At 41.5% G+C, this 27,702-nt stretch overlaps 1 protein-coding gene and 1 long non-coding RNA gene across 4 annotated transcripts in view; one reads left to right on the top strand and one right to left on the bottom strand.

Annotated features, from left to right (window-relative positions):
* Positions 1 to 27,702, bottom strand: part of LOC148109233 (uncharacterized) — a 338,759-nt gene that overhangs the window by 300,898 nt on the left and 10,159 nt on the right. For all 3 annotated transcript variants that reach the window (XR_015726417.1, XR_015726418.1, XR_015726419.1), the window contains exon 3: positions 5,183 to 5,328. This is a non-coding gene — a long non-coding RNA (uncharacterized LOC148109233). The remainder of the gene's footprint in view (positions 1 to 5,182; positions 5,329 to 27,702) is intronic.
* On the top strand, positions 7,901 to 27,355 carry LOC123787757 (uncharacterized). The gene is made up of 3 exons (XM_087866302.1): positions 7,901 to 8,038; positions 10,035 to 14,043; positions 27,186 to 27,355. The coding sequence occupies exons 1-3, from the start codon at positions 7,901 to 7,903 to the stop codon at positions 27,353 to 27,355; spliced, it is 4,317 nt and encodes a 1,438-aa protein (XP_087722428.1).

The raw sequence follows: 27,702 nt of genomic DNA, 5'->3' as shown, positions 1-27,702 counted from the left end.
AGAAAGCAGTTGATCAAGATTAGAGCAGAGATCAATGAATTAGAAACCAGGAGCACAGTAGAGCAGATCAACAGAACTAGAAGCTGGCTCTTCGAAAGAATAAATAAAATAGATAAAATAAAACAGATAAGCTAGACTTATTCAAACGAATAGAGAAAGGACCTAAATTAATAAAATTATGAATGAAAAGGGAGAGGTCACAACCAACACCAATGAAATACGAAGATTCATTAGAAACTTTTATCGACAGCTTTATACCAATAAATTAAGCAACCTGGAAGAGATGGATGCCTTCCTGGAAACCTATAAACTACCAAGACTGAAAAGGGAGAAACTGATTTCTTAAACAGACCAATTAATTATGAAGAGATTGAAGCAGTGATTAAAAATCTTCCGAAAAACAAAACTCCAGGGCCTGATGGATTCCCTGGGGAATTCTACCAAACATTCTTTTTTTTTTCCTTCTTTTTTTTTTATAACAATATTTTTTTATTTTATTAGGCTGGTGATGGGTAGTAAGGAGGCACGTATTGCAGGGTGCACTGGGTGTTACACACAACTAAAGAATCATGGAACTTTACATCAAAACCCAGGGATGTACTGTATGGTGTCTACAAAACATTCAAAAAAGAAATAATACCTATTCTCCTGAAGCTGTTTCAAACAATAGAAACAGAAGGAAAACTACCAAACTCATTCTATGAGGCAAATATTACCTTGATCCCCAAACCAGGCAAAGACCCCATCAAAAAGGAGAATTACAGACCGATATCCCTGTTGAATATGGACACCAAAATTCCCAACAAGATCCTAGCTAATAGGATCCAACAGTACATTAAAAGGATTATCCATCATGACCAAGTGGGATTCATCCCTGTGATGCAAGGGTGGTTCAACATCCGTAAATCGATCAGCATGATAGATTATATCAACAAGAAAAGAGTCAAGAACCATACGATCCTCTCAATAGATGCAGAAAAAGCATTTGACAAAATACAGCATCCTTTCCTGATTAAAACCGTAGGAGTGTAGGGATAGAGGGTACATTCCTCAATCTCATAAAAACCATCTATGAAAAGCCTACAGCAAATATCATCCTCAATGGGGAAAAGCTGGAAGCCTTTCCCTTAAGATCAGGAACACGACAAGGATGCCCACTCTCACCACTATTATTCAACATAGTAATAGTCCTTGCAATAGCAATCAGACAACAAAAAGGGATAAGAGGTATCCAAATAGGCAAAGAAGTCAAACTGTCTCTCATCGCAGATGACATGATACTCTATATGGAAAACCCAAAAGAATCCACCCCCAAACTACTAGAAGTTATAGAGCAATTCAGTAATGTGGCGGGATACAAAATCAATGCTCAGAAATCAGTTGCATTTCCATACATGAACAATGAGACTGAAGAAAGAGAAATTAGGGAATCCATCCCATTTACCATAGCACCAAAATCATACGTTATCTCAGTATTAACTTAACCAGAGACATAAAGGATATATATTCTGGAAACTACAAATCACTCTTGAAGGACATTGAAGAAGACACAAAAAGATGGAAAAATATTCCATGCTCATGGACCGGAAGAATTAATATATGTTAAAATGTCCATGCTACCCAGAGCAATCTACACTTTAAATGCCATCCTGATCAAAATACCAATGACATTTTTCAAAGAACTGGAACAAACAGCCCTTAAATTTGTGTGGAACCAGAAAAGGCCCCAAATCACCAAGGAATTGTTGAAAAGGAAAAACAAAGCTGGGGGCATCACGTTGCCAGATTTCAAGCTGTACTACAAAGCCGTGATCACAGAGACAGCATGGTACTGGCACAAAAACAGACACACAGACCAATGGAACAGAACACAGAACCAAGAAATGGATCCTCGCCTCTTTGGGCAAGTAATCTTTGACAAAGCAGGAAAAAACATCCAGTGGAAAAAAGACAGTCTCTTCAATAAACGTACTGGGAAAATTGGACAGGTACATGCAAAAGATGAAACTTGACCACTCTCTCACACCATACACAAAGATAAACTCCAAATGGATGAAAGACCTCGATGTGAGACAGGAATCCATCAAAATCCTAGAGGAGAACATAGGCTGTAACCTCTTTGACGTTGGCCATAGCAACTTTTTTCATGACACATCTCCAAAGGCAAGGGAAACAAAAGAAAAAAAACGAACCTGTGGGACTTCACCAAGATAAAAAGCTTCTGCACAGCCAAGGAAACAGTCAAAAAAACTAAGAGGCAGCCCACGGAATGGGAGAATATATTTGCAAATGACACTACAGATAAAGGACTGGTATCCAAGATCTACAAAGAACTTCTCAAACTCAATACACAAGAAACAAATAATCAAATCATAAAATGGGCAGAAGATATGAACAGACACTTTTCCAGTGAAGACATACAAATGGCTAACAAACACATGAAAACATGTTCAAAATCATTAGCCATCAGGGAAATTCAAATCAAAACCACACTGAGATACCACCTTACGCCAGTTAGAATGGCAAAAATTGACAAGGCAAGAAACAACAAATGTTGGAGAGGATATGGAGAAAGGGGATCCCTCTTACATTGCTGGTGGGAATGCAAGTTGGTACAGCCCCTTTGGAAAACAGTGTGGAGGTCCGTTAAAAAGTTAAAAATAGAGCTACCCTATGATCCAGCCATTGCACTACTGGGTATTTACCCCAAAGATACAGACGTAGTGAAGAGAAGGGCCATATGCACCCCAATGTTCATAGCAGCATTGTCCACAATAGCTAAATCATGGAAGGAGCCTAGATGCCCTTCAACAGATGACTGGATTAAGGTGATGTGGTCCATATATACAATGGAATATTACTCAGCTATCAAAAAGAACGATTTCTCAACATTTGCTGCAACATGGACGGCACTGGAGGAGATAATGCTAAGTGAAATAAGTCAAGCAGAGAAAGACAATTATCATATGATTTCACTCATTTATGGAACATAATAAGTAGGAAGATCGGTAGGAGAAAAAAGGGATAAAGAAAGGGGGGTAATCAGAAGGGGGAATGAAACATGAGAGACTATGGACTATGAGAAACAAACTGAAGGCCTCAGAGGGGAGGGGGTGGGGGAATGGGATAGACCGGTGATGGGTAGTAAGGAGGGCACGTATTGCATGGTGCACTGGGTGTTATACACAACTAATGAATCATAGAGCCTTACATTGGAAACTGGGGATGTACTGTATGGTGACTAACATAATATAATAAAAAATCATTAAAAAAAAAAGAAAGGGGGGGTAATCAGAAGGGGGAATGAAGCATGAGAGACTATGGACTCTGAGAATCAAACTGAGGGCTTCAGAGGGGAGGGCGCTGGGGAAATGGGATAGGCTGGTGATGGGTAGTAAGGAGGGCACGTATTGCATGGTGCACTGGGTGTTATACGCAACTAATGAATCATGGAACTTTACATCAAAAACCAGGGATGTACTGTATGGTGACTAACATAATATAATTAAAAATATTATTTAAAAAAGAATTCTACATCATATAGTTGTTGTGAGGCTTAATGAAATGATGAGTGTGCAAAGCACTGTGCTTGGCAGAAAAGGGAATGTAATTTTCTTTCATCTGCCAAAATGTGGAGGTACTAAAAAACCTAGAATGTGACACATAACATGAGAAATCTCTTCTCGCAAACACTGTCATCTCCAAGGGGAAAACCACGCACCAGACTTATGAGGGGGGAGTCTTCATGCCCACCCTTTTACTGTGGAGCACATACTCTGGTAAAATCATGACTCTCTGTTTGGAAAAGGATTTTTGTGATAATCTAGTCCAACTCTTACATTAGTAATGTTCAAAAGGGAGTGAAGAAGCCAAAACACACATTGACTATGCCCCTTATTTTCAGGACATGAACCAAGAAATAAAGCTCAACAAGTCTCTGGTTGGTGACATTGGAGGATATTCAGAAAATGTAGCCCTAAAAGGGTTAAAACTGTTTCTATGATACATGGAAATTTCTTTAAGGCCCCTCACAATAAATTCAATTACTCTGCAAAGAGCTCAATGCATTTTCAGTCAATGCAGAGGTTAAAACTTCTTCCTTACATAAAGTCAAAATTTACCTCTCTTTTTTTTTCTTTTAAGTTTTTTTTAATGTTTTTTTATTATATTATGTTAGTCAACATACAGTACATCCCTGGTTTTTGATGTAAAGTTCGATGATTCATTAGTTGCGTATAACACCCAGTGCACCATGCAATGCGTGCCCTCCCCACCACCCATCACCAGCTTATCCCATTCACCCGCCCCTCTCCCCTCTGAAGCATTTTACAAATGCCCAGAGGTCCCTTGTTCTGTTCCCTTTGCCTACCACATCATGCACACTGACACTCACAAAAAGCACACTTGTCTCTCCCATAGGAATTCGTGGTTCTGCTACCCACACTTCCCAGCCCTTGTCTTCCCTCTGAGACTCTCCTCTCCTGGGGAATCTTCCTGACAAGCAAATGCAGAGGAGGGTCAGGATTCACATTCATTCATTGTGACATGTGAAATTAAGAAATTTAAATTGTCAATAAGTCAGTGTCAGTAAATAAGTTTTACTGAAACACAGGCATGCTCATTTGTTACACATCATCTATGGATGCTTTTATGCTACCAGAGCACAGCTGAGTAGCTGCAAAAAAGACTGTCCCACAAAGCCTAAAATATATACTTCCTGGGCCTTTACTGAAAAGGTTTGCCAACCCCTCATTTAGGAGAACACTGGCTCCAAGAGCATGTTTCACCTGGAATAGTCTTCACCAGCAACCCCCACTTCCCTCTGTGGTAACAAGTGTCTCCTGCAGGAAATTAGTCTTCACTCAGCAAACTCTAACTCCCATGCACTCCCACAGTCTCAAAAAAACTCCTTCAAAAAGCTCCCTCCTCTGATGGAAGCATAACAATCTGGCCCAAATCAGGCATCCAGAGGAAACACAGCCACAGAATGGATACTGACTCTGCAGCCCTCTGGGTAGTTCTTAGAAGAAAACAGAGTGTCATAATGTTGAATTTGGAATCATATAATTTATCATTTACCAATAGTTGCTACCACTCCTTCCCAAATCCTAATGACTATATTGCACAAGCTTCAAGTCTATGTAACTTCATCCAGCTTCAGTGACATTCACGCTATACATACTATTCACAATGGAGGAAATGCAGAGTAAGGTCACAGGGATAGGCAGAAAGTCACATGTTGATTCCCAATGTTAAGATTCAGTTTCCATTCAGGTGAAATCATGTCCTCTGAGGTGAAGATGGTGAGAGAGAGGGTAGACCCCAATCCTGTGAAAAAGGAGAAGTTGGTCAAGGCCAAGTACTATAGTCATGACCCTCACTCTTCTTTGAATTCAATCTGACACACAGTTACTGGGAACTTTTATGTGCCAATAATGTGCTGAGAACCCCAGTGACATAGGTAATAATAATGTCCATTCCCTATTCTCAAGGAACTCACAGTATAAAAGTGATATAAACACAGAGAGAGATACAAATGGTGTGCATACACATGCATGCGTGAGAAAGGATATACACCGAATAACTAACAGTAGCTATTTCTGGGTAGGAAGGTTACAGGTATTTTCATTTGCTTTGCTCTACTTATCTGTATTTTTTAATTTTTATATTAAACATTAATTACATAGTAAAACAATTTTAAAAGATTTTATAATATAGAATGATTGATACTATAATAAAACTATGAATAAGGTACACAATTATAACTCTCTTGAGTAATTCAAGAAATATTTCCTACAAGGTGTCTAAAGTAGGTTTTGAAAAATGAATAGCAGTTCACTAGGCAGATAATGAGGAAAAATATTTCAAGAAAAAACATGAAATAGGACAGTATATTCAGGAAGGCTTAAGTAATTAATTACTGGCGAAGCATAAAGAATAGGGAGAGAGGAGATGGGGCTAGAGAGAAGCTACAGCCCATATCATGAATAACCCTGGATACCATGCTAAAGAGCACGGATTTCTTCCTAAGGTCATATAGTGTTAAAATGAAAGCTGCAGTGATGAATGGCCACTAAGGTATGGAAAATAAGGTTAGGTAAAGAGACAAGAAGACTCTACAGTTGTTATCAATTCAAGAGGAATGGTAATAATACCATGGATGATACTTTGGCTGGAAATCCATATAAGAAAATGTAGCTCAAAATGAGAGAGTTTGACTGGATGATCTTTAAGGTTCCTTTTAAACATCAGATTCCATGATTCTTGGACATTCGGTCCCTGATGTTCCTACACGCATTCCATTCGACTTCAATTAAAGTCCATATAATCGGTTATCAATGCACTATGCTAGATACTTCGTTGAATATGCAAAGAGGTCTTTCTGCAGTGTTCAGAGACTCCGGCAGGTGGGGCTGATACTAGCCCAGATTTGGGAACTGCTAATGCAATTCAGGTGAACATGTAAGGAAATAAGAAGGCAAACACCTGGGAGGTGGAGACGGAGGTGGAGGTGGAGGTGGAGCTGGGCTTATTCAGGAGTGACTCAGAACATCTCAAAGAGCAGCTCCTCCCTAAGATGGACCATTATTTCCTCTATAAAAAGGCCACTATCCCTAACTAGCAGCACCCTGTAAGCTGCTCCAGTCTCCATCCTACTTGTTCCTCTGGTGAACTAGGTAAGTGAACAGGAGTACTTTGGGCTATAAATTCATGAGAATCCAGTACGTGCTCTAAGGCAGAGAGGCACTGGGTACCAGGCTTCTTTTTAATGTACTTCAGGGACTTTGATTTAATTTTACCTTTATTGAGAAGGAAAATAAAGATAACAGAATAATAGTACCTTCTTTCTTCAGGGTCATTTCCTTAAAGATCATGGGGCTCTAATTATCACTAGACAGGTTGCCTCCTAGACTACTGAGCTTTTTCTCTCTGTTGTATAATTAGAAAGGCCTGAGTTTGTTTCTCAGAGTCCATAGTCTCTCATGCTTCATTCCCCCTTCTGATTACCCCCCCCCTTTCTTTAACTGAGGGCTTCAGAGGGGAGGGGGGTGGAGGAATGGGATAGGCTGGTGATGGGTGGTAAGGAGGGCACGTATTGCATGGTGCACTGGGTGTTATACGCAACTAATGAATCATGGAACTTTACATCAAAAACTAGGGATGTACTGTATGGTGACTAACATAATATAATAAAAAAATTTTTTTAATATATAAGTGTTGAATCACTAAATTCGACTCCTGAAAACAATATGTTAACTCACCAGAATTTAAATAAAAATTGGGGAAAAAAGGAAAAAAATTAGAAAAGCCTGAGAGTTCCTCTTTGGAGAATGAAAACAGAAGTGGGCCTGATAGCAACTGCCTCTGGCTCCATATCACCTAGGCCTGTAGTTTCCCACTTTGTGTACTTTCTCTGGCCTACAAGTTTTGAGGGTCTAGCTTAGCCACTGGTATCCCTTGGTTGGAGTCAGGCATACCATGTGGATGATGGACCTGTCCCTCCTCAGTGATGGTTGGCACCTAGAGAGGAATTGAGGAAGTGGGTAGATTGGCACACCCAGGATTTTTCTAGCTCCAGAACAATCTCATAATATTATCCCTGGTAGAGGCAGGGAGCTCAAAGCAGAAAGTCATTGCTCCTACATTCCTTCAGGAATGAAAATAAAAGAGATACAGATTCTGTTCCTAATTTCATCACTCTCTTGCTACATGGCTTGAACAAGTCTTTCAACTCTGGATTCATTCTTGATTTCAAAAGGATGAAATTAATCATGCCCAATTAATTCTGAACAAATATTAAAAATGACTGGAACTATTTATGTATTTAAGCAAGAAAAAGGAATAATAAGAGGCGGGCCCCTCTCCTTTTTTTCCCTTTAGGTTAAATTTACAAAAAAAAATGTCTAAACTCCTAAAAAGTATCATCACTGTCATTGATATTTTCTACCAATATGCCACCCGGGATGGGGAGTGTGATATGTTGAACAAGGCAGAACTGAAAGAACTTTTGGAAAATGAGTTTCATCAAATTCTGAAGGTAAGAACTCCAGGTCAGGACTGGAGACAGCTGCAATTCTCCTCTTCACCCCTTCCTACCTTTTTGTCACATATATCAAACTCCTGCAGGACTCTCTCTACTTGGTGATAGAGAACAGTGTTTGGTAAAAGCTTGAAATAAAGATCAAAAGTTGACCCACATGGTTTCCAAAACATGACCAAGGGATGTGATCCTACTGAACAAAATCCAGAGATTATATAATGCCCCATCTATGTGGGTAATTCTTGTGGAATAAAAAATTAAGATGGTTTTCAGAAAAAAAAGTAGGTAGGGGCACCTGGGTGGCACAGCGGTTAAGCATCTGCCTTCGGCTCAGGGCGTGATCCCGGCGATCTGGGATCGAGCCCCACATCAGGCTCCTCCGCTATGAGCCTGCTTCTTCCTCTCCCACTCCCCCTGCTTGTGTTCCCTCTCTCGCTGGCTGTCTCTATCTCTGTCGAATAAATAAATAAAATCTTTTAAAAAAAAAGGAAAAAAGTAGGTAAAATGCATCTTCTTCCCTTTATTTGTTGTTCTTCATACGAGAACATCCTGACTACTGCCCATTTCTGACATTGTGACACTACAAGGCCTCTGTGTTCAAGAAGTTAGCATCTTACTACTAAATCATAAAACATGGTGACCACCACCTTAAAATGTCGGCTCTGAAAATAAATATTTAGGAGCTTAGATCTAGCTAATCAATTCATTATATCCAGCTGCCTACTAAATATTTCTTATTTGGATTCCTAAGGGTGTAATTCAGTATGTCAGATATGAAACCATTTCCCCTCCAAACTCAATCCTCCTATTTGCCCAAGGCAGAAATCTGGTTTCATTCATGGCTTCTTCTCTCAGCAAGCACCTCCAGCCTCCACCCTCCATCTAATTCATCAATAGTCTCTCAGAACAGCCCATTTTGCTAGTCCTCTGGCTCAGGCCACCTTCTATTTCTAATCTCAGCTGTAAGTACAAATCTAATCATTTCACAGGTCAGTTCAAAATCCTTCAAAGGCTCCCAGATTTTTTTTTTTTGAGAGAGAGAGAAAGAGAGAAAGAGAGGGATGCTTGAGCTAGGGGTGAGGGGGGAAAGAGGGAGGGGCTGGGCTCCATCTCACAACCCTGAGATCATGACCTGAGCTGAAACCAAGAGGCAGATGCTTAACCAACTGAGCTCCCCAGGTGCCTCAAAAGCTTGCAGCTTTTAAAATAAATAAAGTCCAAAGTTCCACTTTACACAACTTAAAAGGCATGATCTGATCTCTGTTTGTTTCTCCAGCAATATCTCTTGACTATTAAGACTCAAAATTTAACAATCCTGAATTTCTTTCAGTTCCTCATATGAGCCATGCATCCTCTAACCTCCAGCTTTGTTCATATTGTTCCTTCTAGCTTGAACAATCTTTTGCCCTCCCTCCCTCCTTTCCTACCCCCTCATTTGGCTAAGTCCAACCCATAATTCAAAAGACATCACTTCCTCTAATTAACCTTCCTTAAACCCCCACTGGTTCTCCTGTGGTGTACTTTCAGAAACATTATCACAATACACTGTAATTTTAAGTTTGTGCGTCTGTGCCACTAAACTTTAACTTCCATTTTGTCAGAAAACAAACTTTTCACAGCTCTATCCCCTGCACCTAACTCAGTGCTAAGCAGACATAATTAGGCTAATCATTCATATTTGACCTATTCCTTTCCATTTTTTTAAATTCCTATTTATAAATTAGCTAATCATATTTGACCTATTTCTTACAAAATAGAATTGATTTCCTTGTTCCCTAACATCTTCCAGTTGCATCGTCAGCAATTTCTTACTGCATTGTTCATTACACATTTCTTTCTGCTTGGGATGGAGCAGTCCCACCTAAAGGACTAGGTAGTTCAGCACCACCTAAGTAAGCCAAACATTCACATTTCTACAGTCTTCTTTCAAATGGTTAGCTGGGTATGTAGTCCATAGTGACGCAGCTGCCCCTTGTACCTTGTTCCTATACAGAATCCAGATGATCCAGACACTGTAGATATCATCATGCAAAATCTGGATCAAGACCATGACAAGAAAGTGGATTTTATTGAGTATCTTCTGATGATATTTAAACTGGCTCAGTCTTGTAATAAAATCATCGGCAAAGATTACTGCCAAGCTTCAGGGTCAAAGCAGAGAAACCACCATCACCAGCACCAAGAGGAACAAAGTGAAACAGAAGAGGAGGACAAAAGGCAAGGTCATTCAAGGTCAAGTAGAGGAGAGAATAATTCCTATTCCAGGGGCTCCGGAAGAAGCACTAAACACGGGCCTGGGTCCAACTCCAGAAGAATGGAGCATCGAGGAGGCTTGTCTAGCTCAGAGCATAGGCAAAGCTCTGGGGAAAGGAGAGAGTCAAGTTCAGGACACTTCAAAGATAGTAAGAAAAACAGGCAGGGCTCTCATCAACAAGAGAGATCTGAGAGTCCTTCTGGTCAGAGGCAACATAGATCCAATTCAAGTGGTCAATCAGGACTTAGTAGACAACAAAACCAGTCTTCAAGCTATGAGGGATATGGGTCTGAATCAGGCCAGTCCATAAGCAATGGCAAAAATCAATCAAGCTCCTATGAGTCCTCTACTCAGAGAAACCATAGCAGCAGCTCTAGTCATCAGTCAGGAGGTTATGGAAGACAAAATCATGGCTCTGTGTCAGGCCAGTCCTCTAATTATGGAAAATATGGGCCTGGTTCTAATCAGTCTTCTAGTCAGAAATACCATGAGTCCAGCTCAGGATCCAGTCTAGGTGAATCATCAAGCTGTGGACAACATGGATTTGAATCAGGTCAGTCCACTGGCTATGAACAACATAGGTCTGGCTCAGGTCAATCTTCAGGCTTTGGGTCACATGGGTCTGGCTTAGGTCAATCTTCTAGTTATGGACAAAACAGTTCTACTTCAGGACAGTCATCAAGCTGTGGACACTATGGATCTGGCTCAAGTCAGTCTTTTAGCCATAGCCAACATGGGTCCAGCTCAAGAAACTCTTCTAGTTACAGACAACATAGGTCTGGCTCAAGTCAATCTTCTGGCCACAGCCGACATGGGTCTGGCTCAAGAGAGTCCTCTAGGTATGGACAACACAGATCTGGCTCAAGTCGATCTTCTAGCCCCAGCCGACATGGATTTAGAACAGGCTGGTCTTCTGGCTTTGGGCAACATGGGTCAGAATCAGGTCAGTTTTCTAGCCACAGCCAACATAGGTCTGGCTCAGGCCGGTTTTCTGGCTATGACCAACACAGATCTGGCTCTGGTCAGTCTTCTGGATATGGTCATCATGGATCTGGATCAGGTCAATCTTCTGGTTTTGGGCAACAGGGGTCTAGCTCAGGTCAGTCTTATGGCTTTGGGCAACATACATCTAGCTCAGGAGAGTCTTCTGGCACTGAGCATGGATCTGGCTTAGGTCAATCATCAAGCTCTGGACAGCATGAATCTGGATATGGTCAATCTTCTAGCTATGGACAACATGGTTCTGCTTCTGGACAGTCATCAAGCTGTGGACAACACGCATCTGGATCAGGACAGTCCTCTAGATATGGTTATTGTGAGTCTGGATCTGGTCAGTCTCCTAACTATGGCCATCATGGGTCTGGATCAGGTCAGTCTTCTGGCTATGGGCAACATGGGTCTGGATCAGGTCAGTCTTCTAGTTATGGCCAACATGGGTCTGGATCAGGACAGTCAGGACAGTCTTCTGGCCATGGTCAGTATGGTTCTGGCTCAAGTCAATCCTCTAGATATGGACAATATGGTTCTGCTTCAGGACAGACAGCAAGCTGTGGTCAACATGCATCTGGATCAGGCCAGGCTTCTAGCCATGGTGAACACAGATCTGGCTCAGGTCAGTCCTCTAGATATGGTTATCATGAGTCTGGATCAGGTCAGTCTTCTGGCTTTGGGCAACATGGGTCTGGATCCAGTCAGTCTTCTAGCTACGGTCAGCATAGGTCTGGATCAGGACAGTCTTCTGGCCATGGTCAGTATGGTTCTGGCTCAGGTCAATCCTCTAGATATGGACAATATGGTTCTGCTTCTGGACAGTCGTCAAGCTGTGGTCAACATGCATCTGGATCAGGCCAGTCTTCTGGCTATGGACGACACAGATCTGGCTCAGCTCAGGCCTCTCAGTATGGTCATCATGAGTCTAGCTCAGGAGAGTCTTCTGGCAATAAGCATGGATCTGGCTTAGGTCAGTCATCAAGCTCTGGACAACATGAATCTGGATATAATCAGTCCTCTAACTCTGGACAATATGGTTCTGCTTTTGGTCAGTCGTCAAGCGGTGGTCAACATGCATCTGGATCAGGCCAGTTTTCTGGCTTTGGCCAACATGGGTATACATCAGGTCAGTCTTGTGGCTCTGGGCAACATGGGTTTGGATCCAGTCAGTCTTCTAGTTATGGCCAACATGGGTCTGGCTCAGGTCAGTCTTCTGGCTTTGGGCAACATGAGTCTGGATCCAGTCAGTCTTCTAGTTATGGCCAACATGGGTCTGGCTCCGGTCAGTCTTCTAGTTATGGCCAGCATGGGTCTGGCTCAGGTCAGTCTTCTGGCTTTGGGCAACATGGGTCTGGATCAGGTCAGTCTTCTGGCTTTGGGCAACATGGGTCTGGATTAGGTCAATCTTCTAGCTATGGTCAGCACAGGTCTGGATCAGGACTATCTTCTGGCCATGGTCAGTATGGTTCTGGCTCAAGTCAATCCTCTAGGTATGAACAATATGGTTCTGCTTCAGGACAGACAGGAAGCTGTGGTCAACATGCATCTGGATCAGGCCAGTCTTCTGCCTATGGACGACACAGATTTGGCTCAGCTCAGTCCTCTCAGTATGGTCATCATGGGTCTGGATCAGGCCAGTCTTCTGGCTTTGGGCAACATACGTCTAGCTCAGGAAAGTCCTCTGGCAATGAGCATGGATCTGGCTTAGGTCAGTCATCAAGCTCTGGACAACATGAATCTGGATCTAATCAGTCCTCTAACTATGGACAACATGGTTCTGCTTTTGGACAGTCATCAAGCTGTGGTCAAAATGCATCTGGATCAGGCCAGTCTTCTGGCATTGGCCAACATGGGTCTGGATCAGGTCAGTCTTCTGGCTATGGGCAACATGGGTCTGGATCCAGTCAGTCTTCTAGTTATGGCCAGCATGGGTCTGGATCAGGTCAGTCTTCTGGCTTTGGGCAGCATGGGTCTGGATCAGGTCAGTCTTCTGGCTTTGGGCAACATGGGTCTGGATCAGGTCAATCTTCTAGCTATGGTCAGCATAGGTCTGGATCAGGACAGTGTTCTGGCCATGGTCAGTATGGTTCTGGCTCAAGTCAATCCTCTAGGTATGGACAATATGGTTCTGCTTCAGGACAGACAGCAAGCTGTGGTCAGCATGCATCTGGATCAGGCCAGTCTTCTAGCCATGGCCAACACAGATCTGGCTCAGGTCAGTCCTCTAGATATGGTTATCATGAGCCTGGATCAGGTCAGTCTTCTGGCTTTGGGCAACATGAGTCTGGATCCAATCAGTATTCTAGCTATGGCCAGCATGGGTCTGGATCAGGTCAGTCTTCTGGCTATGGCCAACATTGGTCAGGATTAGGTCAGTCTTCTAGCTATGACCAACACACGTCTGGCTCAAGTAGATCTTCTAGCCATAGCCGACATGGGTCTGGTCAGTGTTCTAGTTCTGAACAATATGGGTCTGGCCCATGCCACTCAACTAGCTCTGAACAGTGTGGTTCTAGATTTGGTCAGTGTTCTAGCTCTGAGCAATATGGGTATGGCTCATGTCACTCATCTACCTCTGGAGAATGTGGTTCTGGATCTGGTCAGTGTTCTAGCTATGAGCAACATGAAATACAAGGGAGATGTAGATCAAGTTCAAGTGGAATTCATAATGAGTACAGTAGACCTGAAATGGGCTTAATCCCTAACCAATCAAGAAGAAATAGCCAGGAATGGTCAGAGTGTGGCCAAAAAGAAAGAGGTAGGAGTTATGGCCTATCAGGTAGTGGGCCTGATGGATATGAGAGTATTCATGGACAGTTAAGAACATGCGGGCAACAAAGTCAAGGATGGAGTCAAGGTCCATGGGAATCTGGCTGTATCCATTCAAATTCTAATGAAGGACAATCAAGAAGCAGTTACAGACAAGTAGAAAGCTCGTCAACTTGTGGCTTTGGACAATTTACACCCTCCTATGGACAGTCTAGACCCAACACTACCAATACATTGCTAATTTGCAAGGAGGGTAATAGACAAGGTGGCTATTGTTATAAGAGAGGAGGAGATAATTGTGCAGGGGGAAGTACCGGCCCAAGTTCCCACAGTTTCCCTAGCAGCACGCCACTCTATGAATATATCCAAGAGCAGAGGTGTCAATTCTAGGTGAATAATAAATAGAAGTGAAATTAATTCAGTAGCCATTTAAGAAATATGAAACTGTTACAAATAAACAATTCATTATAAAACGTCTTTTAAAAGTGGGTATATCGAACTTTATATCAAAAACCAGGGTTGTACTATATGGTGACTAACATAATATAATAAAAAAATATTTAAAAAATAAAAAATAAAAGTGGGTATATCTATTTCTTCTTCTAAACAACTCTATTCCTTATTATTAAGTTTCCCTCAGAAGAATGTAGGGTATGTGGGTGCTTTGTTAGGAAATACTGAGTTGAACAAATTATGTGTGGCAGTAACTTTGAAAGAATAATACAAAGCATATGAGAAGCATGGGGTTTAGTTGAGGTATCTTTTTGAGAGCTCATTACTCATTATACAATGCCAAAGCCAAGCTTTCATCTTAAGTCTAAAGAACAAAGTATTAGAAATGCATTACCAGTTCTGGGGCCAAAGCCTCTCTTATATCAACGTGGACCATAATTTTGGTATCCCCCCCCCATTGGACAGCGACAAAACGTAAAATATTCTACAAGCAAAATTCCAGCGTTGTTTCCTTACTTACCAAAACCACCAAGACCCTATTCTTGGGTAAATCTTTAATCAGTAAGTTAACAAGTGGCACTCACCAGTGAGTGAGAGCATTCTCTCTTGAAGAGCTGGGATGGACCTTTCAGGACTAAAGGATCTAAATGTGGACTCTAACTTGGTTTCACCAAGAAAGTTCTTGCCCCTACTCCTAAGAATTTGCCCCAGGTTTAAAAAGGAAGAGCAATAGCATGTAAATAACAGTGTCTTCAACCTACTTTTGTAGTTCATTGCTCTTTCCACATAGGAAAACATTATTTATGCCTAGATGGAAAGGAAGACTATCTGCCACTGCTGTATAGTTCCTTGGTTTGACTATAATATATTTGTTCCAAGTCTTGGATCCAAATAACTGGATTGCATTAAAATTGATAATAAATAATGGTGATCAAATACTGAGGTCTGTCTCATGTCTGCTTCATTTCACTTCTCACACATAGGTGGTCAGACTAGAAATTAACTCAAAAAGCTCTTTTCCAAGGTCCTATCCTTCACAAACAACCCAGAATATATAAAGAATTTTAAAACTGAAGGATAAGACAAACAACTCCATTTAAGAATGAGCAAAATATCTGAATGAACACAGCCAAAAAGAGATGTACGAATGGCCAACAAACACATGAAAAGATGCATGATGTCATTAGTCATCAAGGAAATGCAAGTTAAAACATAATAAGGTACTACTACACACCATTAGAATGGCTGAAAGTAAAAATACTGGCAATACCAAGTGTAGATATAACCAGTGTAAAAAGAAAATGACACAGTCACTTTGGAAAATAGTGTGGCAATCTCTTATAAGGTTAATTACACTATTGGTGGGAATGCAAGCTGGTGCAGCCACTCTGGAAAACAGTATGGTTTCCTCAAAAAGTTAAAAATAGAGCTACCCTATGACCCAGCAATTGCACTACTGGGTATTTACCCCAAAGATACAGATGTAGTGAAAAGAGGGGCCATATGCACCCCAATGGTCATAGCAGCAATGTCCATGATAGTCAAACTGTGGAAGGAGCTGAGATGCCCTTCAACAGACAAATGGATAAAGAAGATGTGGTCCGTATATACAATAGAATATTACTCAGCCATCAGAAAGAATGATTACCCAACATTTGCAGCAACATGGATGGAACTGGAGGGGATTATGCTAAGTGAAATAAGTCAAGCAGAGAAAGACAATGATAATATGGTTTCACTTATATGTGGAACATAAGGAATAGCACAAAGGACCATAGGGGAAGGGAGGGAACACTGAATGGGAAGAAATCAGAGAGGGAGACAAATCATGAGAGACTCTGGGAAACAAACTGAGGGTTACAGAAGGGAGGGGATGGGGGGACGGGTTAGTCTGGTGATGGGTATTAAGGAGGGCACATATTGCATGGTGCACTGGGTGTTATACAGAAATAATGAATCATGGAATACTACATTTTAAAAAAACAAATGAAGTACTGTATGGTGACTAACATAATTTTTTAATTAAATAAATAAATAAATAAATAAATAAATAAAAAGAAACACTGATTTTATATATATACACACCTGACTCTATCACCCAGAAATTCTGCTTCTAGGTGGAATGAAAACATAAGTCCACATGAACATTTTTACATGAGTGTTCATAGCAGCTTTAATAATAATAGCCTGAAACTAGAGACAACACAAATGTAACCAATGAATAGATAAACAAACAGTGGTACAGCCATACAATGAAACACTACCTAGGAAGGAAAAAAGAATGAACTACTGAGGTACATGACATGCATGAACCTCGAAACATTACACTGATCAGAAGCCAGGCACAAAGAGCACGTACAGTATGATTCCATGTACATGGAACGTACTAAAGATAAAAACAGAAAGGACATTAGTGGTTGACTAGGAATGGGGGTAGAACTTAGGACTTCTGAATCGGATAGAAAGAGGAACACAAGGTAGGGCAAGAATGATGGAATTGTTCTGCAAATGGACTTTACCATATGAAAGCTACACCTCAATAAAGCTGATTTTATTTGAAGCCTTCACAAGGCTTTTTGTGAAATCTGACACACTAATTCCATTTTTTTTTAATACAGAAGTTCAAAGAATTAAAAATGACCAGGACGGGGCATCTGGGTGGCTTAGTCGGTTAAGCGCCTGCCTTCGGCTCAGGTCATGATCCCAGAGTCCTGGGATGGAGCCCTGCGTTGGGCTCCCTGCTCAGCAGGAAGCCTGCCTCTCCCTCTACCTCTGCCTGCCGCTCCCCCTGCTGGTGTTCTTTCTCTCTCTGTCAAATAAAGAAATAAAATCTTTTTTAAAAATGACCAGGACAATTTTTAAATAAGGAAGAGGAATGTCATCAGATATGAAAAGACATTACAAAGTTATATTATTTAGGACAGTATGGAATTGTAAGAACAGACACAAAGAACAATGCAATATCCAGAAACAGACCATACACACCTGACATATAACAGTAATGGGTCTGCATCTCAGTGGGGAAAGACAAACCTTTCAATTAATAGTGCCACCATCTTTGGTTTTCCATGTGAAAAAAAAATTATACCTCCAGTTCATATGCCATACACAAAATCAATTCCAAGTGAATTAAAGACCTAAAGTGTGATAAGCCAAACATTTTTAAATGTTAAAGAAAATACAGGACAATATTTTCATGACTTCAAAGTAGACTGAAGTCTTGAACAAGAAATATAAAAACCGCAAAGAAAAAATTCATGAATTAAATGCTAAATGTAAATCAAAAGACACTCTCAAAACAAAACAAAAAAAAAGACAAGACACAGAGTAGGATAAAACTTTTACAATGCCTACAGACAACTGGCTAATAGCAGATTGTACAAAGAACTTAAAAATATCAAATTAGGAAAAAACAGCAAAACTTATAAAAAGAAAATTCTCCAAAATAGAAATCTGAATGGCCAAGTGGCATTTTTAAAATGATGCTCAGGGGAACAGAAAATTAAAACACAATGAAATGCCATTTCATAACCATCAGATTAGAAAAAACTAAATCCTGGCCATATCCAGTGTTGAGGATGACACGGAGCAATAAGGTCTAAACTGGTAACCACTTAGAAAGCAATTTGGCAACCACACAAGGGTCACCAAAATGTGGCAAACAACCTAGAAGTTCAACAGAAGAATAGAGAAATAGAAAAATATCTGTATACTAGAATGCTATACAGCAGTTCAAATTGATGACATGTATAGGGGGACAGAATATGACACCCCAAAATATGCCACTTTGGCATATGGATGATTTTGAGCTGAAGGCAATCAAGGCCTAGCCGACACAGGAAGAGTGTTCTGTACCTCTCTCTTAACTGTCTAAAAGAATTTAGATGGGAAACCTCTACCAGGGAGAGAGCTATTACCAGAGATCACTTTTTGTATCAGAAAGACTTATCTGTATGGCATAGCAACTGTTTGCTCTTCTTGTCTTCCTGTGAATTGCCTTCCTCCCCACGGAAGCCCCAGAACTGCATCTCCTTAGCTCAGGATGGTATACAAGCCCGAACTGCCTGACTGCTTTTAAGCCTCATATTTTTATGGGGCTCCCATACATATGAAATTAAATTTTTCTCCTGTTACCCTGTCTTATGTCAATTTAATTATCAGGGCAGCCAAAGAACCTAGAAGGGAAAAAGGGAAAAGTTTTCTGCTTCTACTTCATTTTATATATATATATATACATATATCACAATATGGACAAGTTCCCAAAATAGAATATTTAGTGAAATAGTTGTAAAACATGTGTAGATAGTGTGATACCATTTACTTAGCTTTATAACATACATAATAATCCCATATATTGTTTGTACTTATTAACTACATAATTGGTAAATTACAACTTATTAATTTATTTATAATTTATAAATCCTTATGGAAATGTTAAACACCAAATTCAGGATAGTGGTTACCTCTGGAGAGAGTAGTGATGGGTACTGAGGAAGGCAGTTATTAAGGTGAGCACTGGGTGTTCTATGAATCACTAAATTCTACTCCTGAAACAAATATTATACTGTATGTTAACTAACTAGAATTCAAATTAAAACTTGAAAGAAAAAAAGGAAGGAAGGAAGAAAGGAAAGAAGGATGGAAGGAAGGGGGAAAAAAAGGATAAACAAGGCCAAAAGTGTTCTCTTTTTTTAAGATTTATTTATTTATTTGAGAGAGCAAGCATAGGCATGTGCACTAGTGGGGGGGAGGGGCAGAGAGAGAGAGAAAACCCACAAGCAAACTCCCTGCTGAGTGCAGAACCGTAGGTGGGGCTTGATCCCAGGACCCAGAGATCATGACCTGAGCTCAAGCCAAGAGTCAGCCTCTTAACCGACTGAGCCACCTAGGTGCCCCATTAAGCAAAAAGATGTTTACTATATTATTCCCTACACTTTTTCATAAACCTCAAGTTTATTATTCCCTACACTTATTCATAAACCTCAAGTTATTTCACAAGGAAAAGGAGGACACAAGGATCCACGATAGAATGACCATCGAGGACTGCTCAAGGGAGAAAGGACTCTGCCCAGCTAGTCCAGAGACTCTCTGGCCCAGCACGTCCCACTTCTTGAAGTATACGTATCAGTACATCAGTGCCTGATGATATTCACCATCAGAATCATACAACCAACTGTCTGGCTCGACTTGAAACTCACCAGGGAGGTTTGAACATACTGGCTTCCTATAATTTTCCCAAAAAGAAAAGGCATTCACTAGCCATTCACTAATATAGATACCTAGTGTTTCTGGCGGTGCATTTCTGATTTTCTGACTCTCTCTTGGCATTCTGGTTTTCTTACTTCAGTCCCTGGTGAGTTTAGTTACAAAGGAACAGCTTTCCTGAGTCTAATCAACTCTGACAGGAGTGCATCCTATCTGAATCTACAAGGATGATGACCAAATCCTGAGCCCTTTTCCAGGCAACAGCCCAACCCTATTCTTTGCCTCTTCCAAATTTTCAGAGTTCTGGAGGAAAAAAAAAAAATTATTCTAGTAAGAGAAAACAAAGAAATTTCATATAAATGCCTAGTTGTAAAGCTAAGCCCATTTTTCATGTGTTTCTCTTCTCTTTGTTATGACTACAGAATCTAAAGGTAGAAGCAGTAAGGTCATTGTTTTAGGCAGGATCTTATAGGGTCTCAACACCTTGTCCAGCATCTGGACCCCACTTTTGAAGATGAAGAAAATCGACTTTTACATGTAACCAAGCTCTGAGAGACAGATTCATAGTAAGCAAAGTCTTAGCATCTAATTTACTAACTACAAAATATATGCTCATTGGGAACAGGAACCAGTTCTCCACCACTGGGTATTCCCTCCCATGGGGTAGATTCATTTAAGACATATCAGAAGTTGTTAAATGAGTTTTAGAGCAAAAGAGGTTTTTTTTATTCAATGTTACTCTATCATGCTATGGTAACACAATTTTAACAATTTGTCCTAAAAGGGAGAGAGAGTATGAAACTAACATTTTTTTAATACCATGTGAGCAGGGAATATTAAATTATGTGTTTCATATATATTATTTAATATATTATTCATTGCTTAGTTTCATTCCAAAACAACCCTATGACTACAGGTGTTTTATACTCGTTTTATTGAAGAGGAAAAGACGACTCAGAAAGGTCAAGTGACTTCCTTACATTAGTAGAGCCAGGTTGAGACCCAGATCTGTTTGACACTCAAACACATGCGTTGATACCAGAAAGGTCTTTCACTCTAGTAATACTTCTCTTTAAACAACTACAGTTAACCCTTGAACAACATGCAGGGTAGGCGCGCTCACCTCTCCCTCCATGCACTGCTGAAAACCTGCATATAACTTCTGACTCCTCCAAAAACTTTACTAACAGCCTACTGTTGACCACAAACCTTACCAACAACATAAACATTCAAATAACACCTACTTTGTATGTTACATGTATAATATTATCATAGTCTTACAATCAAGTCAACTAGAGAAAATGTTAAGAAAATTATAAAGAACAGAAAATATGTTTACAGTACTGTGCTATATTTATCCAAAAAAGTCCACACATAAGTGGAGCTGCGCAGTTCAAACCATGCTGTTCAAGGGCCACCTGTACAATCTAACCCTAAAACCAAAGCAGCACCCTCTTCTGGGCACTGCTGGAGACACATCAACTAATAGTCCTCTGACTCTCCTTTCCTACCCTCAGCGCAAGGATACTTAATGTCCTTGAGGGACACTTGAGAAATAGCCTCACTCATTAGCAACACACTTAAGAACAATTTGCAAGGGAGGATCCCTGCTGCAGAGAACTCACGTCCTCACATTTTATCTACCTCATCACATTTAATGGTCCTCATTAACTTCAACTCCAGAGGGTGGCATTTCTGACCTAGTCCTCCTTACTGCATGCCTCCTTTGAAGTTCATTGTGGACTAATTAAAAACAACCACCCACAGTCTTGCACTCCTGAAAGACGAAGATCCAAATCCACTGCCCCCAACAGCCAGAATTCCCTGTCTCCGCCCTGCCTCACTACCTACTCCTGTGCTCTCCAGCTCCCCCACACTGTGTGCTCTACCCCATAGATGAAAAGATCCCTAAGCACCCTCCCAGGGGCTGCATGGCCCTTATCTACAAAGCCTGAGCGTTACAGGTGTTGAAGGTCTTCAATGAGCAGGCACTCTGAGGCACACAGCTGGGACAATCTGCTGTGCAATACTGCCAGACTTCACAGCAAAGAAGGGGACTCCATGTGCAAAGATATGGAGGAAACAGTGTGTTCAGGGACCAAAGAGACGGTGTCTCTGGCTGAAGCACATAGGGCCAGGAGAGAGTACTGGGGACTGTGGCTGGAAAAGGAAGTGGGAAGCAAGCTCTAAAGGGCTCTAAATGGAGTTGATGTAAGCAGAAAAGCCAGTGAAGGACATTGACAAAGATGAATCAAAGTAGGAAGACAAGCACAAAAAAAGGGTGTTCCAGAAGTCAAGATGAGAATTCCATTAAGTAACGGGCATGAACATAAAATGTAGTTAATAAAGTTATAATAAAACCGAGGGTATTGGTAGAAGGGCACACAATGCAGGTCAGTATCACCGAATAAATAGTCCAGTATCAGATCCTAATAGACATATTTTTTAACTGATACGTGGAGTATCAGCCAAACAGTCAATATATGTAAAGCACTTAGGAAAGTGTCTGGTCTACAGGAATCAACCAGTAAATTTTAGTGGCTATCCTTATTACCATTTGTTGTTATGGTGGTTGCAACTATTGCTAAAAATCAGTATGGAAAGGGAAGATTCCTTCAAAAAGTTAAGAGGTAAAGAGGAGAAGAGTAAGCAGGAGGAAAGAAGCAGGCTTTACAAAGAAGGAAATTAAACCAAATACTGGAAATATACGAGACACTAAACAACAACAACAAAAAATTACTAAATGAGTGAATAATATTGATAAGCCAAGGGGAAGGAGATTGTGAGACAGTCAGTACCAGAGAAAGGGAGATTCACTACTGGCTCGAAGACCCAGAAGAAATGACAAAAATGCAATCAAGATCACATACAGAGAAATCAGCCCTGAAAAGGAATAGTGTACCTCACACTCTTGAGGCAAAAAGGCAGTAAAAATGAGAGAAGACCTAACTATGTCGGTGTTTCTAAAAAGGGGTCCTTAGGAAGAGCTGCATCAGAATCAGCTGAGGTAATTATTTAAAAAGCACATTCTTGGGCTCCCACCCCACACCCACTGAAACCAAACTTCTAGGGGAAAGCAACCTGCATTTGAATGCCCTATGATCCAGTGGCTTCCTTACAGAATAATGGAATTTAGGAGACTTCACATCCATTGGCCCCTATGGAGAAAACAAAACTGACCCCTTGCCAGGCCAGGTCCCACAGCTGGAGAGGAAAAATCCTCTTTATGCCCTGAGATAAGCTAAAAATAAGGAAGAAGCTTCTACCTAGAATTAATCTCCCCAAATCAATGAAGCCTTGAGCCCTTTCCTGTAAATTACCGACTCCTTAACATAAAAAGCTTTCTCCCTGACATCTGTAATACTAACTTCTACAAGTATGATAATCATGTGAGGGAACTGCTGTTTTACCCACATGAACACACTAACTGTAACCTTGGTAACCTTGTGGCTTTTTTCTCTTTAAATGTCTACAGTGTCATTTATTCAAGGAACCATTCTTCTTGAGACTGGGCTCCTAATGTTTTTTCAATTATTCCACCGCCTTTAATAAAGGAGGAAGTGAAGTGATCTCCTAAAAGGAAGATGGGAAGGGAGGGAGGCTTGAAAAAAGCAGAAAAGGTGTGATACACCTGTTGAGAGTCCGAGAAAGGGCACCTACTAGGATCAGAGAAGAGACTGCCAGGCAGTGTTCAGAGCCTGGATGAGGCTGCACATCACAAATGTTCAGAGAGAAGCTAATGCGTATGATATTCACCATCACCCAGCAGCCTGGCAGAAGCAGCAAAAAAAACGAACTTAGGTTCACCACAGGTTTGGAATTGGCAGGGCAGGTGCAAGAAAAAGTGAAGGGTTCAAGGACACTTAATGACCCTTAGTGAGGGGTACAGGTATGGGAGGAAGGGAAAGACACCTGTAGGACCTCTCTTGGGCCCAAACTGTATGTGGGTGAAGAGAGGGATAAAGTTACAGGCAAATTTTCTTCTACATTCCAATTACTGTTGTAAGGATGGGCTTGCTAGTAGCAGCAGTTTTTGGGTAAAGGTAAAAACAATATGGAATATACTAGAAGCTATGTATCAATGTGAGGTTACTTATCCCTTTTTTACCTCACAACTCTTTGGAGCAGAGATCCTTAAACCAAGGTGTGCAAACTGAGATCTTTATAAGTTGTCACGAGGCAAAGGACTCACAGTCTACCTATGATACAGTTCAGATTCGAATTCAAGCGTGACTGACTGCAAAACTTGTTTTCAATCCATCTACTAGCCCACCGACCTCACCAGGAACAGCTAGGTTCCACTTCATAGGATAAAGGGAAACCAGCTTTCTGGTAGAAAAAAAGGGTTGCAGGGAGTATTCTAAGAAAGAATTAAGAATATTGGGACATTTTTTGGCAACAGAACTGAAGAAAATGCGAGAAGCATAATGTGGGAGAATTAGCAGGGAGAAGAAAGCAAGGAACAGGCAATAGCAGCTGTTAATAATAAATGTATCGGACGCTGGCTGAAGGAGTATGTGCATGGGGAGGGTGGGGGTGGAAGGAAGGAAGTGAGAGGAAGAAAACGAGCTCAGACCACTCACCATTGTTATGTGAGACGTCTCTCAAAGGAGGTGGAGGCCCCACCTAGATAAGAAGAGTCCTCATGCCTGGCAGAAGGAGGTCACTCTTATTGCACCCTTAATCCAAACCTTTCCTTCTGCCCACTTTGGGGAGCAGCCTGGGTGACTTGGTTTGCTCCTCTTTGCGATGCTTTCCATTGCTCAGAACAATCCCAATGCCCTATAACATGACTGAGGTCCACAGTTTCAAAAGTGAGATTATAGGATCCAGGCTGGATATGAAAGAAAGCAAGAGGGAGACTGATAGACTGAAAAAATAGAGACGGGATAAAGAACAGGTTGACTTAAAAAGCACATACCCTTTCAACCAGCCGCTATAGTCCTGCTATTAAACTGTAAAGGAACTTGCACATGTAAGAAAATAATAATATCTAACATTTACGTAAAACTTACTATACGCTAAACACTACTATATGTAACCTTCTTGATTATCCCTACTATACAACCCACAGGAAAGAATTCCATATTCCCATTTTACTGATGAGCACAGTGAGGCACAGATTTTAAGCAGTTTGTTATGGTCACAATAGCTAGCATTTAAACCCACACAGTGTGACTGAAGTTTTGTTTTGTCTTAACCCAAGGCACCAAAGATGGCTGTGAGATCTGTCCCCTGTCCAGAGGTGCCCACAGGGAGTAAGTCCAAGAAACCCCGTCCACATCCGCTTAACAATTCATGCATCTTGAGCACAAAGCTGCATCCACCTGAGAACTTTCCTCTTTGCCCAGGCCCCTCCGTTTGCCAAGCTGTGTGTTCAAAGGACCAGGTCCATGCAAAAGGAAGCCTCTCTAATGCACACGAGTTGCCATACGGTCTAACCATAGACCCACCTGAGCCACAGAGCTGTACTAACTTCCGTGTGGGAAGATTTTTACACGGGTGTTTAATGCAGCACTCTGTGTAGTGATGAATTTGGAAAATGGATTAATAAACTGCACTATATTCTTTTTTTTTTTTTAAGATTTTATTTATTTAGTCGACAGAGATAGAGACAGCCAGCGAGAGAGGGAACACAAGCAGGGAGAGTGGGAGAGGAAGAAGCAGGCTCATAGTGGAGGAGCCTGATGTGGGGCTCGATCCCATAATGCCGGGATCACGCCCTGAGCTGAAGGCAGATGCTTAACTGCTGTGCCACCCAGGCGCCCCTGCACTATATTCTTACATTGGGATGCTATGGAGCACTTAGGAGGAATGGACAATTTGTTATGTACATGTAGATTTTCTTTTTTTTTCCTAAAGATTTTATTATTTATTTGTCAGAGAGAGAGAAAGAGAGAGAGCACAAGCAAGAGGAGGGGCAGGCAGAAGGAGAAGCTGAGCAGGGAGCCCGATGTGGAACTCAATCCCAGGACCCCAGGATCATGACCTGAGCCAAAGGCAGGCGCTTAACCGACTGAGCCACCCAGGTGTCCCAGTACATGTAGATTTTCAAACATAACACTGAGTGAAAATCAACTTGCAAATTATGTACAGGAACAAGAAACAGTATTACATTTTTTTTTAAGATTTTCTTTAGGGGCGCCTGGGTGGCTCAGCCGTTAAGCGTCTGCCTTCGGCTCAGGTCATGATCCCAGGGTCCTGAGATACAGCCCTGCATCGGAAGCCTGCTTCTCTCTCTCACACTCCCTTTACTTGTGCTCCCTCTCTCACTGTCTTTCTCGGTCAAATAAATAAATAAATAAATAAATAAGATTTTCTTTGGAGATGTGTCATTTATTTATTTAACAGAGAGAGAGCAAGAGAGCACAAGCAGGGGGAGCAGCAGAGGGAGAGGGAGAAGCAGACTCCCCACGGAGCAGGAGGCTGGATCCTAGGACCCTGGGGTCATGACCTGAGCCAAAGGCAGATGCCCAACTGACTGAACCACCCAGGCGCCCCAAAATTATATTTTATATACACACACATACACATTCACCAAATTCATGACAGCGGTTGCTTCTGGTGAGGAGAGGGGATCAGAATCTAGGGGTAGAGCACAGGAAAGAGACTTAAATGTACCTTTAATGTTTCATTCACTCGAATAAGACTCGAAACAAATATGACAAAATGCTTATTAGTATTAATTCTGGGAGGCAGGCATGCAATTACTCAAAATAAAGATTATTTTTTAAGAACAGACTTAGTGGGAACCTGGGAGTCACAGAGTTAGAAAGCTGTGCTGTGAGACCAATAATTAGACTTTCATGGGGGGCCTGAGTGGCTCAGTCAGTTAAGCTTCCAACTCTTGGTCTCAGCTCAGGTCTTGATCTCAGGGTTGTGAGTTCAAGCCCTGCATTGGGCTCCACACTGGGCATGGGACCTACTTAAAAAAATAATAATAATAATTGGAATTTCAGGGTTCATGGCTTTAGAGGTGGAATGATCGTGGGTGGCAGCAAGGTCTGGGGTGCGGCCATTCAAATGGGTGGCTGACATGGAGTGGAGGTGGGAATCAATGGGGTATAAGAAGCGAAGGATCCAGATGTGACACCAACATGTTGTTGAAGTTTTCCAGAATGATGACAAAAGCCAGGTGAGAAGAGACAGGTGCCAAAGTTCTCATTGAATATGGTTATAGGGCAAGGAGATTACTCAAGCCAAAAATGAGGATGGTAAGAGGGTGGAGTATATGTGCATCAGTGAAGGAGTGGTTGCTGAAAGAAGCCAGACGGTGAGCAGAAAGCATGCTTAGTCCATCTCCAGGCCACACACAGTGCAGGGAGAAGGAGTGCTCTGCACAGGAACTGCTGGAAAGCAGTGTTATTCAGGAACAGCTGGTGTCAGTCAGGTAAGGAGAGAGTTACCTCAAAAATCCCACTGAAATTCTAATGGTATAATTCCACGATCTAAAACTATGGGTTCAACGAACAGCAATGGCAGGTTTTACTGGCAAACAAATAAGCAAAGAACCGGGGAAGCTGTGTATTGGAAATAAAGCCACCAAGCACAGCAAGGAGGAGCGAACGCTGAAGGAAATCACCACAAAGCCAAAGGCCAGACAACCAGGGGAACTGTCAGGAAATCGGGTCAGCACTGAATGAGTGAAAGGACCTGAGGGAGCAGGCACAGAGATTCCAGAACATTGTAGGTGAAGAGGTGACTGGTTTGGGAAATGACTGTGCCTCTGGAAACAGCTGTGCAGATGTATCGCGGAATGAACAGAGAGAGGGGCCCACCCAAGAAGTAACTTGAGGGTTAGAGTCCAGAATGGACCCAGATGACAGGGAAACACCAATATATGAGACTTAAATCCTTTTAGAGATAGAATTAGAGAAGTGACTAGACCAGAGTGTTGAAGAGGAAGACAGGCAAGAGCCCAGGAAGGGGACGGGCTCACTGGACGCCCACAAATGCCCTCCCGGGCCATTTTCAGGCTAAGGCAAACTCA

The sequence above is a fragment of the Ursus americanus genome, chromosome 12 (assembly GCF_024610735.1).
Source record: "Ursus americanus isolate L20-20 chromosome 12, mUrsAme1.1.p, whole genome shotgun sequence".
Lineage (NCBI taxonomy): Eukaryota > Metazoa > Chordata > Mammalia > Carnivora > Ursidae > Ursus > Ursus americanus.
This window is presented reverse-complemented; position numbering and strand designations above follow the sequence as displayed.

Excerpts from the sequence above, each read along its gene's own strand:
- LOC123787757 (XM_087866302.1), top strand. The coding sequence starts at position 7,901 with ATGTCTAAACTCCTAAAAAGTATCATCACTGTCATTGATATTTTCTAC. Across the intron at positions 8,039-10,034 it reads AGTTTCATCAAATTCTGAAG|AATCCAGATGATCCAGACAC; the intron begins GTAAGAACTCCA and ends GTTCCTATACAG. Across the intron at positions 14,044-27,185 it reads GTGTGGCCAAAAAGAAAGAG|CAATGGCAGGTTTTACTGGC; the intron begins GTAGGAGTTATG and ends TTCAACGAACAG.